This window comes from Trichoderma reesei (assembly GCF_000167675.1).
Source record: "Trichoderma reesei QM6a unplaced genomic scaffold TRIREscaffold_12, whole genome shotgun sequence".
Lineage (NCBI taxonomy): Eukaryota > Fungi > Ascomycota > Sordariomycetes > Hypocreales > Hypocreaceae > Trichoderma > Trichoderma reesei.
This window is the reverse complement of record NW_006711159.1, coordinates 664,827-681,724: the sequence shown is the minus strand read 5'-3', so window position 1 is coordinate 681,724 and position 16,898 is coordinate 664,827. Positions and strand designations below refer to the sequence as shown.

The 16,898-nt window shown below is 56.3% G+C and overlaps 3 protein-coding genes across 3 annotated transcripts; 2 read left to right on the top strand and 1 right to left on the bottom strand.

The window, feature by feature from the left end:
• Window positions 1-23: 23 nt before the first annotated feature.
• TRIREDRAFT_63464 (uncharacterized protein) lies at window positions 24-4,754 on the top strand (the record flags this gene model as incomplete). The annotated part of the gene is made up of 2 exons (XM_006966361.1): window positions 24-113; window positions 2,523-4,754. Coding segments are annotated over 2 exons (2,322 nt in total), but the record flags the coding sequence as incomplete, so codon positions are not given.
• A 2,354-nt stretch (window positions 4,755-7,108) lies between these two features.
• TRIREDRAFT_79085 (uncharacterized protein) lies at window positions 7,109-10,273 on the top strand. Its single transcript, XM_006966360.1, has 2 exons — window positions 7,109-9,859; window positions 9,932-10,273. Exons 1-2 carry the CDS (start codon window positions 7,641-7,643, stop codon window positions 9,963-9,965), a joined length of 2,253 nt encoding a protein of 750 aa, XP_006966422.1. The 5' UTR covers window positions 7,109-7,640; the 3' UTR covers window positions 9,966-10,273.
• Window positions 10,274-11,535: 1,262 nt separating this feature from the next.
• On the bottom strand, window positions 11,536-13,314 carry TRIREDRAFT_4430 (uncharacterized protein; the record flags this gene model as incomplete). Its single annotated transcript, XM_006966138.1, has 1 exon — window positions 11,536-13,314. The coding sequence occupies one exon, from the start codon at window positions 13,312-13,314 to the stop codon at window positions 11,536-11,538; it is 1,779 nt and encodes a 592-aa protein (XP_006966200.1).
• Window positions 13,315-16,898: the final 3,584 nt, after the last annotated feature.

The following is a 16,898-nucleotide window of genomic DNA, read 5'->3' as shown; positions in this document are numbered from 1 at the left end:
GGCGCCTGGAGCCTCCTCCGCAGCAACATCCTACAGCAGCCGAGGCGCGGCGGCGATGGTCTCGTGGTCCAGCAGTGGGCCGTCGGGCTCTTTGTCTTCTTCGCGGCCATGGAGTGGTCGCCTCTAACGCAGTCCTTGTCGTCGCTCCTTGTCAGGTTCCCGCTGCTGCTGTTTGCTTGGTACGTGCTTTGCACGCCTTATACTCTGCGGCTTATTCTTGGCCTCCCCATGATTGTCGGGATGGCAGCGGCAGTTGTCGATGGCATCGTTTGAGTTTGCCTCTTTTTTTTTTTGTTCGATATCATCAATTTTTTTTTTTTCAGCAGCCGAGATGGACATCAATTAATGCTGGATTTAAAGGACATGACATGGCGGGGCATTGAATTGGGAGTTTTTTTTTGGGAGGGGGGGGGGGGGGGGGGGGGGGTTAATGAAGAAGAAATCTTACATGTATATAACGGCACCCTTATGGGAACCTGGGAGATTTATTCCCCCAGTAGGTATTAGACATTTCAGCTCAGCAAGCATATCTGACCAAGTATCGAGTAGTATAAGCAATAGAAACATGATTCATGCGATGCAACTCGAGAAAGCAGGGCTTAATCGGAAAGACCAGTCGTCCGGACCTTATTTATCGTGATCCAGTGCTGAATCAGCTTTCCGCATTCAATCTCCAAGATGCAAATTTGAGGCGCTTACGTTGCGAGAGTTATATAAAGAAGGCCGTGTCTCCAGAGGCAAAAAAAGCCCCAGTCGCGATGAACCCATGAAATATCCCATCACACTATAATCTCACATCTTCACCTTGTCAAAGACAATGAGATCCATCAAATTACAACAGCACTTTGGAGTCGCCGCTCGCCTCTCAAAAGAAAGAAAAAAAAACTCCCCTCGTCACACAAGTCGAGAGAAAGGGCAAAGAGGCCGCCGTGAGGCTCAACAAAAACGAACCTGTAACATCAAGTGTGTACTCGTAAATGCTGCCCATCTGCCCAATCACAGCAGCCCCAGACAACTGCAACCTGCGCCCAGGGGAGAGTGGGAGGGTTCCATTCCCGCAGCCCCGGAAAAGCCATCAGATCAGGCGCTCTTTTGGCGCAATAGACGCGCCGTCGGGTTTCCATGGCTGACTTTGGGGGCTGGGATGAGGCGCTACCGCGGTGAGGGTGTTGTTCCCCCGGAGAGAGGGGCAGAGATGCGAGCATGGGAGAGTAAGAGAGAGAGAGAGATAGAGAGCTGAGCTGAGCTGCGCTTGTTAGCCTAGATAAGTAGGTACGTGTATGCCGGGTTAATCGTGTTATATGCTGCTATTTCTGTGGTTGCTACCTATTACTAGCTTGGACGGTTGATTCGATGGTCCGGTTCGATCGAATCCGTCATACCTACAGAGCACAACCCATTTTCGTATACTACTACTACTCTGTCTCGCCCAGCCTCACAAGGATTTTTTTTTTTTTTTTTCCCAATTCCCAGGTTGTTCATATTTCTCCTTGTCGTCGTCGTCGTCAGTCTTCTCCACCTGTTGCTCGGTTGACAACTGATTGACTGACTGGCTGAGCTGGACTGCACGGTGATCGATGGCGGACTTTTGGTGATCACCCATATGCCGGCTTTATCCACAAGGTCCTGTTCAGCTGCTCGCCCATCCCCGTCTCTCTCTCTCTCTTGTCTCACTCCATCTCGTCTTGCTCTCTCCATCTCTTTCTCTTCTTCTTCTTATTTTCTCTTCTGCATTCGTTGCCGCTTGCACTATCACATACTCAGGTCACACAAGCCACAGCCTCTCCAGGTGGACTCCTCCTCGTGCCATACTGTACCTTGACATCCACGACCTATCACCGTCCCTCGCCCTTCCCCAGCCTCAGTCAGCCCTCAGCTGCAGCCGCAACCTCCTTTTCCGTCTCCATCAAGCCGGCTTCTCTGTACGACGCAGATCATCGCCGCCATTCTCCGTCCCGTCTTCAAGCAAACAAGCAAACAAAACAGACTCGCCAACCAACCCAAAAACCTCACAGACTTCTTCACCAGTGACCTCTGCTCTCTCCCACTCTTCTCACCAAAACCAGATAGACTCTCAAACCCCAGTCTTGCCATGATCTCTCCGCCACGCCATGGCTCATCATAACAACCACCAGGGCAGAGAGCCCTTCAGAGACCCGTGGGCAGGCCCCCGCCCCGACCAGCATCTCTCCCACAAAGTGTCCGCCCTCTCAGACGCCAGCGACCTGGACGGCCGCTACGACCCGGACGAGGGCCCTCATCCGCTGCGAGGCCGCGAGTCCATCGTGTCGCTCGAGTCCGAGTACGACCGCCGCAGCTCCATGGCATCCTCAGCATACGCGTCATACGGCCCTCCGCGCAGCTACTCGCCCGCTTCGTGGACCGGCTCCTTCTCCTACGCCGGCGCTGGCGGCGCTGGATATGCCCCCGTACACGCTCAGGGCGGACCTCCTCCCTCGAGGACTCTGTCCAGGGGCAGTCGGAAGCCGAGCTACTCTTCCGTACAGCAGACCGTGCCTGAGAGCATAAGAGAGGAAGAAAACTACGACCTATCGCTTCTCCAGGGCGCGGCCCCCATGGGCACGTCAAGACCGGCGGCGCGCGGAGGGTACGAGGCCATTCACGAGCAGGACGAGGACCTTGACGACGCCGTGCCTGCGTTCGACTTCACGGCAACCCTGGGCCCGATGACGTCGCACGACAGCGCCTTCATCAGGAAGCTGCAAGAGCAGGAAGCCAGGGGGAACCTCACCGGAGGCCTGGGCCAGGGGTTCAGAGCGGACAGTCAGGTCCGCAGCGGCGACCTCCTGTCGTCGCCCACCGCCGTCCAGCGCAGCCTCTCGCAGTCCCTCTCGCGCTCCTTCTCACGGCGGAACCCGAGCAAGCGGCTCAACCGCGCCGAGGCCCTGCGGCACGTGGGCCAGGACGAGGCCAACCGCCGCGGCGAGGTCATCGAGGTCATCGTGGAAGAGGAGCCTGTGGGCGCCGACCTGAGCAACATCGAAGGGCCCAACATTGCCTCTGGCGGAATGCGCCAGTCGACGTACCCGGTCAAGGAGAAGGCGACGGCGATGGCGACGACGAAGACGCAGACATTCTTCCCGCAGCCCAACTGGAAGCCCTTCTCCATGCGGTGGCCGTATCTGACGTTGCTCATCCTCGTCTCGCTGGCCCTGGCCGTCATGCAGGAGGTGCTGTTCCAGATGTACAGGCAGAAGCCGCTGGTCAAGTTCACGTCCCCGGACCAGGTGAAGCAGGGCGTCTACTTCGTCATCAAGTTTGCGCCCACGCTGCTGGCCGTCATCTACGGCGTCCTGTGGCAGTTTACCGACTTTGAGGTGCGGCGCCTCGAGGCCTTTTACCAGCTCTCCAAGGCGGAGGGCGCGACGGCCTCGGACTCCATCAACATCGACTACGCGACCAGCTTCAACTTCTTCCGGCCGTTCCGGGCCTTGAAAAAGGGCCACTACGCCGTGGCCGTGTCCTCCATCGCCACCATCCTGGCCGTGTCGCTGGTGCCGACGTTTGCCGCCGCCGCCGTGGTGCTCAGCCCGAGCCGAGCAGAGCGCATGGCCAACCCGTCGGGCTACAAGACGCTCGGCTTCAGCCCCGTCTGGTCGCGGCTGCTGACGGCGACGCTCGGCGTCATTGCCGTGCTGGGCTGCATCCTGGCGTACCTGCTGCAGTCGCGCAAGTCGGGCCTCCTGTCCGACGTCCGGGGCATCGCGGGCCTGGCCTCCATGGCCGTGGTGAGCCACATCCTCATGGACTTCAAGGACATGGACACGGCGCCGCACGGCGACATCCACAACCGGCTCAAGTACAACCGCTACGTGCTGCGCAACTCGTCGCTCGCGCCCGACGACGCGAACCCGGTGACGTCCAAGGAGAAGCAGAGGTCCGAGGACATTGACCTGCCGACGAACCCGCACCCGGTGCTGCTTCGCTCGGCGGGCATCATCTCCATGATTGTCGGGCTCTGCCTCTTCACCGGCTTCATCCCCGTCTTCCTCTTCACGCCCGCCCCCGTCGTGACGGACAAGGCGCCCTGGGTCGTCACCGTGCTCGCCGTGCTCCTCAAGATGGCCTGGGGCGGCATGGAGACGGCGGTGCGCATGATGGAGCCCTACTACATCCTCTCGCGGCGCCACGCCCCGGCCAACACGCTGCTCCTCGACTACACGGCGCTGCCCTTTGGCTACATGCCCGTGCGGGCCCTGCTCAACGGCCACCTGCTCGTCTTCGCCGTCGGCTTCGGCAGCGTCATGGCCGAGTTCCTCACCGTCCTCGTCGCCGGCCTGGCCACCGTCGACGGCCACGACTTTTTGCTCGTCTACAGCGACGAGGACAAGACGTGGGAGATCAACTCGGGCACGGAGACGGTCAAGTCGTTTTACGTCTCCGTCGCCCTCTCGCTCTTCATCCTGCTGTACATGATCTGCGTCGCCCTCGTCGTCTTCTTCCGCCGGCGGCACCCCTTCTTGCCGCGCCAGCCCAACACCATCGCCTCCGTGCTGGCCTACATCCACCAGAGCAAGATGCTCTACGACTTTGTGGGCACCGAGAAGTTCTCGTCGGCGCAGGTCCGGCAGCGGCTGGGCGAGGACAAGACGTACGGGCTGGGGTGGTTCGTCGGCAGGGACGGGCAGAAGCACTGCGGCGTGGATCAGGAGGAGCTAATTTGCAATTACAAGCATGGCATCAGCTTGCGGCAGGGGACGCAGCCGTGGAATATCCAGTGGGATGTTTTGTAAAGGTTCAGGGCTATGTTTTCATGGATTTCAGAGTCTGTTTCTTTGTTTTTTGTTTCTTGTTGGTCTCGCTCTGATGGAATGGAATCTTGGATACCTTGTGCGTAATTTGCTCGACAGACTGGGAATGCATTATGGCATGATGGGCAAGCATTGTCCGCAAAGTCAGAGGATACGGCGCCGGATTTGAGCATTCTTGTAATGGTAAATTCTGGACATGTCTATATAATATATGATCTCGATGCTTTCATGTTTTGAAGTTGACGCCGCCGTCTCCTCCTTCGGTTTGATGTTCCTTTCCCCATTCTCATCACGGTAGCATAGGGTAGGCAACTTGAGCGCAAATCCAAGCAGCAGACTGGACTCAGCACAATAAGCAAAACAATCTCCTGAACGGCACAGTGAGTGACATTCTCCCAGCTGTTTCACACTGAATGAGTTTAAGAGGCGCTGTCGTCCAGTCCAGTGTTTCAGAGTCAGGCGCATGCAGGAGGGACTGTCACCAGCCCATCTATACTTGGGCACTGGAAAGACGACCTCTACCAGGACAATTACTACCAAGTCGAGGACCTCTAGGTAGGTAGGTAGGTAGGCAGATAGAGGAAGTGATCGCTACTCCAGTCAACACTGCAATATATCACTGAGTCCAAGCATACACTTCTATCTGTAATCAGTGTCCAAGACTGTCTTGTTATATGCTTCTCTTTCTATCATGCCAACTTGTAGTCGGCAGATCAAGGCAAGCATTTCACTCTCAATTGGATGGCAAAGCTGAGCACCGCCCTGACCTGGCAGATGCCTAGTAGATGCCCCCCAGCCAAGAAGAAACCCTGAAAAGGAGATACTACTAATCGTCCTCTCTCTTGATGACGCCTACAACATGAAAGTCTCCTCTCGATAAAAACAAAACAAGGTTTTGGCCGCCAAGCTGCCTTGGCCAATGTCCGTCTCAGCTGCGCCACACGAGTAATTCAAGCCCGCCAAGCCCGCAGACTTTGGAAAACAGCATCACAAGTTCAGTTCGACCAGAGAGCACATGGTAGTACTACTTGATTATTTCGCTTCTGGGCTCTCAATGTCTGAGATTCTGGCTGGCTGCTTGGCGGCATTCCGGGGCCTTGATGGAGTAGGCATGTGTTGTGTGTGTCTCGGTTGGACATGTATGGGGTGGAATGGAAGCGCATGCGTCATCACGGATTACCAGCCTCAATGTCTTGCGCGTCAGAATGCTGGGAAAAAAAGGAGCAAGTGAGAGAGAGCTACCTAGTAGGTATTACTACTAGGTAAGTAGGTTGATGCAATCCATGTTCGTTTGCGTGTCTGCAGAAGCGCTTGAGACTGACACGAGCCATCAAATAGAAGAACTTACTACATAGTACCGAAGGTGAGGGAACCTCACGCAAAACCACCCGTACGTGCGTCCCAGAATTCAAGACCAGCTCTGGCAGTGACCACGCAAAATCCGGCACCCGACTATCCGGATCTAAAAAACCAAGTCGATGCTTGCAAAAAAAAGAATGAGGAAAAAAAAAATGCGCAAAAACCAAGAAAAAAGACGGGAAAAAAACCGGATCAAACTCCACAGCAGTGTCCTCAGCCGGGTGGAGTCCCCAAAAAAGAGACCTGGGGCGCACCGACAGGGTACATCGGGTCGCGTGGGGATGCAGGGCCATGGGCATGTACCCCGCATGGCCGGCACGAGTAACGCCGCGCGACCTGCTCTCCATGTGCTTGACAAGCCCAAGCCAAGATAATACGGGGGACGGACGGGACTTTGAATCTGGCAGTTGTCCATCTGGCTTAGAGTGCAAAGATTCATCGCTATTCTTAGCCTGTTGGCTAGGTACGAAGGGGCGGGATACGACCTGGATGGACGCTTTCCAGCGATCCGCGGCCCATCGATGCTCTCTACAGTAGAATCTTGGAGACATACATCAAATACCTACCTAGGTAAAATTTCAGCAAGCAACAACCTCAGCCAGCCACCTAAAGTTGTCCATCTCTCCCTCTTCCATCTTCCAGCACATCTTTACGCTGCTCGCGGTGGCTGGACACACCCGTGAACCTCTAGCGTCCACCGTACAGTACCTCCACCTACTGTACCTGTAGCACCACTTAGCCTGAAGCCCCCCCCGTGTCCACTGATTGGCGCCCAGCTGTAGCCGCTGCCGCACTGATGCGGTGCTGATGCACAGTGAGTTCCATCGCCTGCGCCCACTAAATCACCTCAATCCACCACAGATCCAGGCCCTCCTCCCCCCCTGTTCCCTCTGCTTCTCTCCTCCAACTCAACTCGCTCTCTGCAACCTCTCGCCATCCTCGCCAGAATCATCCATCTCCGTCACATTCGCTTCAGTTTCCCGTCCGGTGCCGACGCAGCCGCCCTCATACCGCCTTTGGCACTCGTCGGTGTCAGTCAGCGACAGTTCGCTTTCTCTCTATCTTTTTTTTCTTCTTCCTGGTCTCTTTTCCTTGGTCTTCGTTCAGCCGACTCGCAAATCTCGCTCGCTCCGCAGATCTGCCCATTTCGTCATCAACCCTTGCATCACCAAGCAACACGTCATTTACCCACGACCGTACAAAAAAGACAGCGTCGAACCGACACGACGAAAAGGCAAAACGCTGCTTCTCGAGGGTGATCAAGCCATTCTGTGCCGACGAGAGCGACCAAAGCAGCCCTGCGCGCGCACCGACTTTGGCTTTCGCCTCGTCTGACCTCGTATTCCGCTCGCCTTAGCCTCGTCGCCGTCATTTGACGCCATCGCGGCGCCGACCTCGACGATCCCCCAGCTCTTTTGCTCGACAGCGACTCGCCAAAAGCCCGTCGCCTCTGTTTCTAACGTCTATATTCAACACCAAGGAAATCGCATCCATCCGATCCCCGTCACTATGCGGTCGTTCCTCAGGGCGCCGCTGGCCCTGCTGGCCATGACGGCCTCGCTGCTGTCGCAAGCCGCCGCCGAGAGGATGCTGCTGTCCAACTCGCTCAACCTCTGCCAGCAAGACTCCAGCCTGCAGGCCAGTCTCTTCAACGTCGTCTACACGCCCAACAACAACTCGGCCAGCATCAACATGGTGGCCACGTCGTCCGTCCAGGGCAAGGTCCAGTTCGACATCGAGGCATCCGCCTACGGCTACACCTTTCTCAGGCAGACCGTCGACCCCTGCGACATTGGCCTCCAGGGCCTCTGCCCCATGGTGTCGGGCAAGATCGCCTTCGGCTTCAACCTGCCCGTCAGCCCCTCGGCTTCCTCCCAGATTCCCGGCATTGCCTACCAGATCCCCGACTTGGATGCCACGGTCAAGGTCCGAGTCAACTTGACTGGCACTGGCGACAGCGTTGCCTGTGTTGAGGCCGACATCTCCAATGGAAAGACCGTCAACCTCGTCGGCGTCAAGTGGGCTACCGCCATCATCGCCGGCCTGGCCCTCGTCTCGTCCGCCATCATCAACGGGCTGGGACATTCCAACACCGCCGCCCACGTTGCCGCCAATTCTCTCTCGCTTTTTGGCTACTTCCAGGCCCAGGCAATTGTCGGTCTCACCGGGATCCGGCTCCCGCCCATCGTGCAGGCTTGGACCCAGGACTTCCAATGGTCCATGGGCATCATCCGCGTGGGCTTCATGCAGACCATCTTCACCTGGTACCAGCGCGCTACCGGCGGGACGCCGTCCACCATCTTCGACTCTCTCACCACCGTCTCCGTCCAGATCGAGAAGCGCGGCCTCCAGGTCGCGCAGGCCGGCCTGAGCCTCTTCAAGCGCAGCGTGGCCATGATGCCCAAGCCCGCCGTCAACCTTCTCAAGCGCGGCAACGTCATGACCGGTTCCGGAAGCTACATCGTCTTTGGCATCCAGCGCGTCGCCTTCAAGGCTGGCATTGAGACAACCAACCTGTTCATGACTGGCCTCGTCTTCTTTTGGATCTTCGCCCTCATTGTTGCCGGCGCTGTTGCCGCCTTCAAGGGCTTCCTCGAGATTCTTGCCAAGCGCGGCCTCATGAAGCGCGACAAGTTCCTCGACTTCCGCAACGGCTGGATCACCGTCCTCAAGGGCATCCTCTTCCGTGTCTGCCTCATTGGCTTCCCGCAGATGGCTATCCTCTGCCTGTGGGAGTTCACTCAGCGCGACTCGGCCGCCGAGGTCGTCCTCGCCGTCTTCTTCTTCTTCGGCCCCCTCTTCACCCTGGCCTGGGGCGCCAGCAAGGTCATCCGCATCGCCCGCCGCTCCATCGCCATGCACCGCAATCCCGCCTACATTCTGTTTTCCGATCCGCAGGCCCTCAACAAGTGGGGGTTTCTCTACGTCCAGTTCCGCGCGTCGGCCTACTACTTCATCATCCCGCTTCTCTTTTATACCCTCATCAAGTCCATGTTCATTGCGCTGGCCCAGCGCAGCGGCGTCACCCAGGCCATTGCTCTCATCATCATCGAAGCAGGTTTCCTCATCGGAGCCTCGGTCCTCCGTCCCTGGATGGATAAGAGCACCAACTCCTTCAACATTGCCATTGGCGTCGTCAACTTCCTCAACGCAATCTTCCTCTTCATCTTCACTAATGTGTTTGATGCCCCGCTGCTGGTTGTCGGCGTCGTCGGCGTTGTCCTCTTCATCCTTAACGCGGCCTTTTCCCTCATCTTGCTCATCATGGTCATTGTGTCCACCACCTTGTCCCTGATGCGCAAGAACCCGGATGCGCGCTATCAATTCATGTCCGACGACCGCGCCTCCTTCATGAAGTCGCAGTCGCAGCTCAACGCCACCACCGAGCTCGACGCCCTGGCCGCCACGGCTCGAGGCGACAAGCTTGGCTACAAGGGCGGCTTTGACGTGGACGACAACGAGTCCATGTCGTCTGGCGACGTCCGCAAGCACAACGAGGCCTCTGGCGCTTACAGCGTCTCTGGCACAAACTCGCAAAACTCGCTCTATGCCAACGGCCAGGGGCACAGCCACGCCGCCATCCCTCTGTATCCCGCGCAGCGAGGCCCATCCACCTCCAGCCCTCTGCGAGAGGAGATAAGCCCCGTGGCTTCCGGCGTCTCTTTGGGGCCGCAGCGGACGGACACGGCCACTCCAGCAAGCGGTACTCGGTCACAGCACAATGCCAGGTAAAGCATCTCATCTCCGTCTTCACAAACGTCATCCAATCATCTCGCTAACTTTTTACTTCTTCTTCCTAGCCCATGGCAGCGCGGCGCAGGTTATGACCATTAGAAAGGCTTCTACGCTGCGGAACAACACCTGTAGCAGTCCTTGGATTCCACGAATGATCATCTAACGACTGGAGGGGGTGCCGATATCACCAAGGGCTAGGGGGCATGGCGGCGTTTGTAAGGATGTGTTTGGGCGTTATGGTACATGTATTGATGACCGACACAATGGTCTGGTTCGTTATACTCTTTTGGTCTACCTTGCTGCCCTGGGCCCTACTCCTTTGTAAATACGTCTTTATCATCTATAAGGAGCAGGGCATGCGGAGGGCATTCATTATGACTTCATCAATGTGGGACTATACTACAATTAGGCTACAGATCCAATAAACCTGAGGGAGATATTTCCCCGACTTGTAACACAGCATCATGTTATATGCCAATTATTCCACGTTGGCTACTGAGAATGTATACGACATCATGTCAATGTCAATGCAAACCTTGATCATCGGCCTATGACAGCAATCGATTACCCTTCAACGGAGTAGCTTCCTAGACCAAAACGCATCAACACAATGTCATCGCAATCCTCCTATCACTGCTCCCATGATCAACCCACCACATACTCTTCTCCCTTTCAACTGTCCAAGTCCACCAGCTGATTTGCCCCCCCAAAAAAAAATCAATCCATGTCGCCGCCGTGGCGAACAAGCCAAACCAACTGCCAAACTCTCCACCCCCTCCCCCCCTTCCTTCCGCAAAAGAGAGGGGAGGGTGGGAAAAAAATACCAAGCTTCAACAAAGAAATGCCCATCGCTCTGTTTCCGGCCTTTCTTTCTTATCTGACTCAATCGCATAAACCGACCTACCCAAAAAAGACAAAGAACACAAGTCATGAGAACTGTGCAAAACCCAACAGCATTGAAACGACGTCAACGACAGTGACAACAACAACAACAACAATAGCAGAGGCGGAAACTAGAACCTGACAGTCAGGACGAGTACCTAGGTGTAGGTAGGTAGGTACATATAGGCTTCAGTTTTAGTATCCGAGCCCGTACATGTCAAACTGGAAACAAAACAACCCATAACAGCGCTGGCTGGCTAATACTTTCGACGCATTGAATTAGAATAATCCTATAGCAAGAAAAACAGAAAAATTGTAGTCGTCTAGTGAAGTAGAAATAAGTAGAATCTTTGAGTGAGTTTTAGTAGATAGATTAAAAGATAAAAGAGGTAAAGATAAAGAATCGAAATAGAAAACCAAGGCTCAAGAGAAGAAGAGAGTGAATAGCCAAGTGCCCGATACCGTGTGTTGTATGTCAGGTGCGGAAATTGCTGTGATACTTCTGCCAACCTTGCCCATCCACCAGACGTCTGACCCCCCTTTTTTTTCTTCCAGAGGACGAAGGAGATGAGGATCGGGGTAAAACTCATCATACTGAAATCGCAGGGCAACATGCCAAGTCCCAAGTCCAACGCAAATCAAGGCAGGCCTTTCGGAAAAGCAAAAACGACAAAGCATTATAACAGTGACCTACAAGATAATTCTGTATAGAAAGCAAAGAAGTCCAGGCAACGAAGGAGCTTCGGTAGAGACGGTACCCGGGCAAGCTCAATGGTATTATGCAACATCAAAACACAAATCCCTCTTGTATCAACTTATCCACGTCCCCCCCGGCCGCGGCAACGGCCTTCATGGCCGCCTCGCTCAACCGCCGCCTCTTCTCCTGCGCCTCCTTCTCCCTCCGCGCCTTCGTCTTGGAGCTCCCGCTCGGCGCCACGCCCGTCATCAGGATGCTGCCGTCGCTGGGTGTAAAGTTGACGAAGCCAATGCCGTCGCCCGCGAAGCCGATGCTGCCTCCTCCACCTCCACCTCCCCCTCCTCCGCCCGCCCCGGCATCACGCGACCTGCGCTTGCGCACGCCGCCCGGTGTGTTGGGCGCGGATCCCGCTGCTCCAGGACCGCGACCGGAGGCGCTGCGGACGGACGAGACGGACCCCGTGGAGCTGTGCCGCGACTGGTTGCGCATCTGGAGCTGCGTGGGCATCGGCGTGGGCGACGCCGAAGGGCCACGAGTCTTTCGCATGGGCGACGACGACAAGTTGCGATGCCGCGCTCCCGAGGACGGAGCTCGCGGAGGCCGATTGCAACGGTCTGTAGGCGGAACGGGCGGCGGCGGAGGCGGTAGGTAGGTCTGCGCGTTGAGCCCAATGTCCGTAACGACCGGCCGAGGTTGGGGCATGTGAATCATGAGCCCGGCTGCATTGGCATCCGGCAAGGGCGCGTATTCGTAGGGCAATTCGCCGTGCTGCGAGTGCATTGCTTGGTTCATGCTGGCATTGAGGTCGAGATCCCACCATGTTGGATCCTGGTTTGCCGCAAAGTCGGCGCTCGCGCCGCCCCATTGCTCCGCCATCATCATTTGCTGCGGCCAGGGCCCTGGCTGAGGAGCTTGAGAGGCGGGATCGACGGCTACGGGCGAGGGCATCATGCTTGACGCTGCCTGGTACAGATGCTGCTCGCTCTTGATGCGGCGAGTGGAGGAATGTCCCGTCGTTGGATCTATTGCGCCATGATAGAATTGCATGCTCGGAGAATGATAGAGCCTCGGCGGCTCAGCAAAGGGGTCATCGCAGAAGACTGGGTGAAACGCCGGCGTGCTGTTGTCGTAGGACGTGGGCGAGGGCGTCGTGTAGGAGACGCTGCCCACGGTGGCCTGGCCCGTGCTCGGCATCCGTGCGGCTCGCGACTTGATGGCCATGGGAGGATGATCAAGTGTAGGAGATGCCGCCCGGTCCGGCAGGGGATGAGGTGGCTGCTGCTGCTGCTGCTGCTGCTGATACTGATGCTTTTTACTCCGTCTCCCCAGAGTCGTTGCCTTGCGGAGGGTGGAGGACAGCGCCTCGACCAGCTTCTTGGGCTTCCTGGTAGAGGTGTTGGGCGGCGTGGGAGACGGCGGGTGCGAGACAGACGACTTCTTCTTCCGCGGGGAGTGCAGGGAGATGTCTTCAAGACGCTGCAGCTCGGTCTCCGACATGGACTTGCGACTGAGACTGAGACTGAGTTGGTTGAGCTGGTGAGCTCCGCTAGTAGCCGGATCGGCAGCTACTCCGAAAGCAAGCTCCTGGGAGTCCAGGCCGTGGCTCGCCGCGGACGCGGCCGGTCCCATGTGAGAGCTGTTGGAAAAGAAGTCGAATTCGTCTATCGACGAGACGGCCGACGAGGCAGTACCTGGGGCTGCCTGGGCCGCGAAGAACGAATCCGGTGCGCCGCCCATTGTCGTCGAGTCGCCCCCGCGGCTGTCGTCGAGGGGGTCCTTGGCGCCGCCATCTCCGTCAAAGTCCATAAACTGCCCGAACAGATCGCTCGATGCATCGGATGGCAGGCCGTCAGGCCCCTGTGCGTACATGCTGGCCTCTCTGTCGGCGGTAGGGTCAACCCGGAAAGGGGCGGTCCAGAAGGCCATTGAATGATCAATGTGGTGGGGGGAGGGTCGAATTCGGGAGTGGCGGACTGAACAGTCGTTGACGGATGCGGCTAGCATACAGCTTCTCATCAGAGCGAGGTGGCTTGTGATAAGTGATAAACACCAGATGCTGTACGACGCCGCTGGTGTTGACCGGATCCGACTATACAACCATGTAGGAGAGAAAGGTGAGCTGCAAGAAAGGGAGTGAGAACGGAAAAGGAGTGGAGTTGTGGCCCGAGTTTGGGGAGTTGGAAACTCAGCAGAGAAAAGATCTGAGTGTAAGAGACAGAGAGAGAGAGAGAGAGGCGAGGGCTATGGTAGGAAAGAAATGAAAGAAAGGGAGAAAAGAGGTCAACAGAGAAAGAGCGAGAGAGGAGAGATGAAGATGTGTCGAGCAGGCCGTCCCCAAGCACGGAGCGCATAGCAGGCTCAATTAACTAACCAACTCGTCCATCGTAAGTGCCGAATCGCAAACCGAGTGATGCCTCCGAAAAAGACACCACAGCAACCGCAGCTCTTCGTTCCTCGCCGAGTTTTCCCCATACGGAAGAGGAATGCACGAGGCCGTGGCGACGCATTCCAATGCCTTGCCCAGAGCTGTTGCCACAAGCAGCACACCGCAGCCTCATCATGGGCTCTCCCGCTAGTTCATCATAGCTGATGGCCCTCCAGCCAAAGAGATGCGAGAGAGGGAGAAGGCTATGGATCAAGAAGGTAATTAGACAAAGAGCCATGACGCTACCATCTGGCGCCGGCAACCTGCATTTGCATGTGTGTGGGGTGTTCCTATGCCAAAGGGTAACATGATCACCTGGCAGCAGCAACAGGCCTTCGCTCGGATCGGCCAGTGGATCGGGCCTCGAACATGCTGGTCGAGAACTGGCAGAGCTTTGGGGAGACGACGATCAGGATGAAACGATGCGATACGCGGCTCCGATGAGATGACCCTGCATATCGCCGGCCCTGGCAGCGGCAGCGGCAGCGGCCATGCACGGCGACGACAGCCAACTCACTCGTTCGCCCGTACTTCCGCCCTGCCTCTCGAGCAATTGCCGACTCGGCCTGTCTAGCTCGGTGCACTTGCAGCCAGCTCGTTTGCATTTCCATCGCCATCGTGAGCGTCGATCCTGCATCCCTGCGATCGAGTGCAACCGTACCTGTTCCTGGCTCCAGAAAGTTGAACCACCAAGACCATGCATAACCACGCGAGTGGTAGCAATGTTTCAGCGACGAATGTCATTGCCAAGTCAACAGCCGCCATCCAGGGAGGATGCCATTCGGCACCAGGACCGCTGGGCGGGTCCAGGCAACTGCCTCGAGCTCGTGCACAAAGGGCGGTGGTTCCCTAGAAGGCAGGGGAGGGGTGTTCGTGTCTCAAAAGATACAACTCGATCCTCTGTTTTAAGGATGTAGCACCGATCTCGCAAAGCCGTAGTCGTCCAGAGCCCATTCTAGTATCAGATCCGGAGCCTCAATGGCTCATCCAACACAATCTCGATCTGGCGTCCTGCCTCACAGGGATCACTCGACCCTCGCAGGTAGGGGAACCCCGTGGAGGAGATGAGAGAAAACAATGCGGAGACAGGGACGTAAGAGCCTCAGCATCCGAACATCTCACCAACTTGTCCAGCACGTGTCGGAGGGTGAGAAAGAGGCAATTTCCCTTGGGCGAGTGTAGCACCCATCTGGTGCCTGTGCTTGGGTTACACGACCCATGAAGCGGCTCTCGATTTCAGATTGAATCCGTCGATGCATCCGCTGTCTTTGCTGGTGCCTTGCAAACGCAGCCACCAAGCTCTCAGTCAACTCACCAGAAGGAGAGGGAGGAAGAGACAACAAAGGGCCCCAGCGTTGCGGTCCGGGACCTGCATACTGCAGATGCGCGCTGATTGGACAGAAAGTGGCCGCACAAGCTGTGCAGCAGGAAGCAAACAAACACGGTCACGACAAGAATAGAACAGACTGATGAGCTCATGCAGTAAGAGATGAAGGTCCTGTAGGTGTAGACGGTAGTTGGGGGGGAGAAAGGAAATGAAATCTGGAGCTCTAGAGGTAGCTTGGGGCAGATCAGCGGAAGAAGCTCACACCGCCTTCACTGCTTGCCCACGATAGTTACGGCAAGTGCTACTGAGAGTGACTAGCAAGTGGTTCTGTTAAGGTTAACTGCTAGATCGCTGCTAATCGCGGTTACCTTCCAGCTGGTAGAACCACAAAGTATCCCGTACCTGAATTGGCTCCAGAATTGCCCGCCAGCGCCCCAATCGGCGGCAGTACTAGGGACAAGCATCCGCACCGGTGCTAGTACGATGGAGCAGGTACCCGAGCCGAGCCCGGGCTGGCGGTAGTCTGGCGGATCCCATATCTAAGGTATGGTCCAAGTCGGACGCACAATCGCGATCCAGCAAGCACAGGTGGGATCATGAAGTAATACCCAAGGTACCATCCAATATCTATCTAAGTTGAACTCCGTCGGGGCCGTCGGCCGTTTGGCTTTGCATGCATCCGAGTGGACACACAATGAGTAGGAGAGACGCTGGCACCACGTGGATTGGGTAAGCAATACTGTAGCACGAAATGTGATATGTATGCACATGTACGGACTAACGATGCATATGTAGGACGACGGAGGCCGGGCGGGGCCACGCGAGAGGGCGAGTGAGAGAGGGTGAGATGACAGGAATCACTCAGTTTTCCATGTTCCATCTCCGTATCACGTCCAGCAGCCCGGTGCAAGAGCTACCAGTCATTACTACTAGCAGTGAAGCCATACTAGCTGTGCGAGCATGTGATAGTGCTCCTTAGTATAGGGAGGGAGGCAGTTCGCAGTGTCGTAGTATTGCTTGACCCCTACTCTGTCTGCATGTACGCGTGCTCTAGAGCAATCAGAATTTTCAGCACTTGATACGTCGCATCTCGTCCGTCTCCCACGTAGTGAAGCCATCCAAGTCCATGCATCGCAAGTCACACCGCGTCCCGTCCAACTCAGGTTGCTGTCAGTCCCAAAAGCATCCCAACCTAAATAGCCCGAATAACGCCGTACCCAGTCCAGTTATCAAAATGCACCTAGATGGATGCTTGCATGTTGCGCCATCCTTCCCCCGCCTGCACGGGACGAGTCAGACCCGACTCTTGCTCGGCCACCCCGGGACCGTATAAACCATGTATCCCACTCCGCTTGGCCATAACTCATGTCGTGGATGAGGAGCCGGTGCTTGCGTCCTCGTGAACAAGATCAAATAGAGGAGGGATTGAGACATCTTTTAGAAGAGTAGAAACAAGAGGCCAGTGTATGTGTTAGATGTGCCAAGGAGTTGACATCTTTCTTCTTTTGTAGTCCACATATGATGTGCACATGATGAATAGATAGCAACAATTTGAGAAATGAAAGGCCCGCCAAGCCCAAAACCATGCGCATACTAAATGCAATCCGATATGATTCCCCAAAACGCCACGTAAATATCGTGTTTTAGTCGTTGTTTGCGCGCCAACAACCGCTGTGAGAAGCCCATGTGTCGACTTCGTGA

Excerpts from the sequence above, each read along its gene's own strand:
- TRIREDRAFT_79085 (XM_006966360.1), top strand. The coding sequence starts at position 7,641 with ATGCGGTCGTTCCTCAGGGCGCCGCTGGCCCTGCTGGCCATGACGGCC. Across the intron at positions 9,860-9,931 it reads CGGTCACAGCACAATGCCAG|CCCATGGCAGCGCGGCGCAG; the intron begins GTAAAGCATCTC and ends TCTTCTTCCTAG.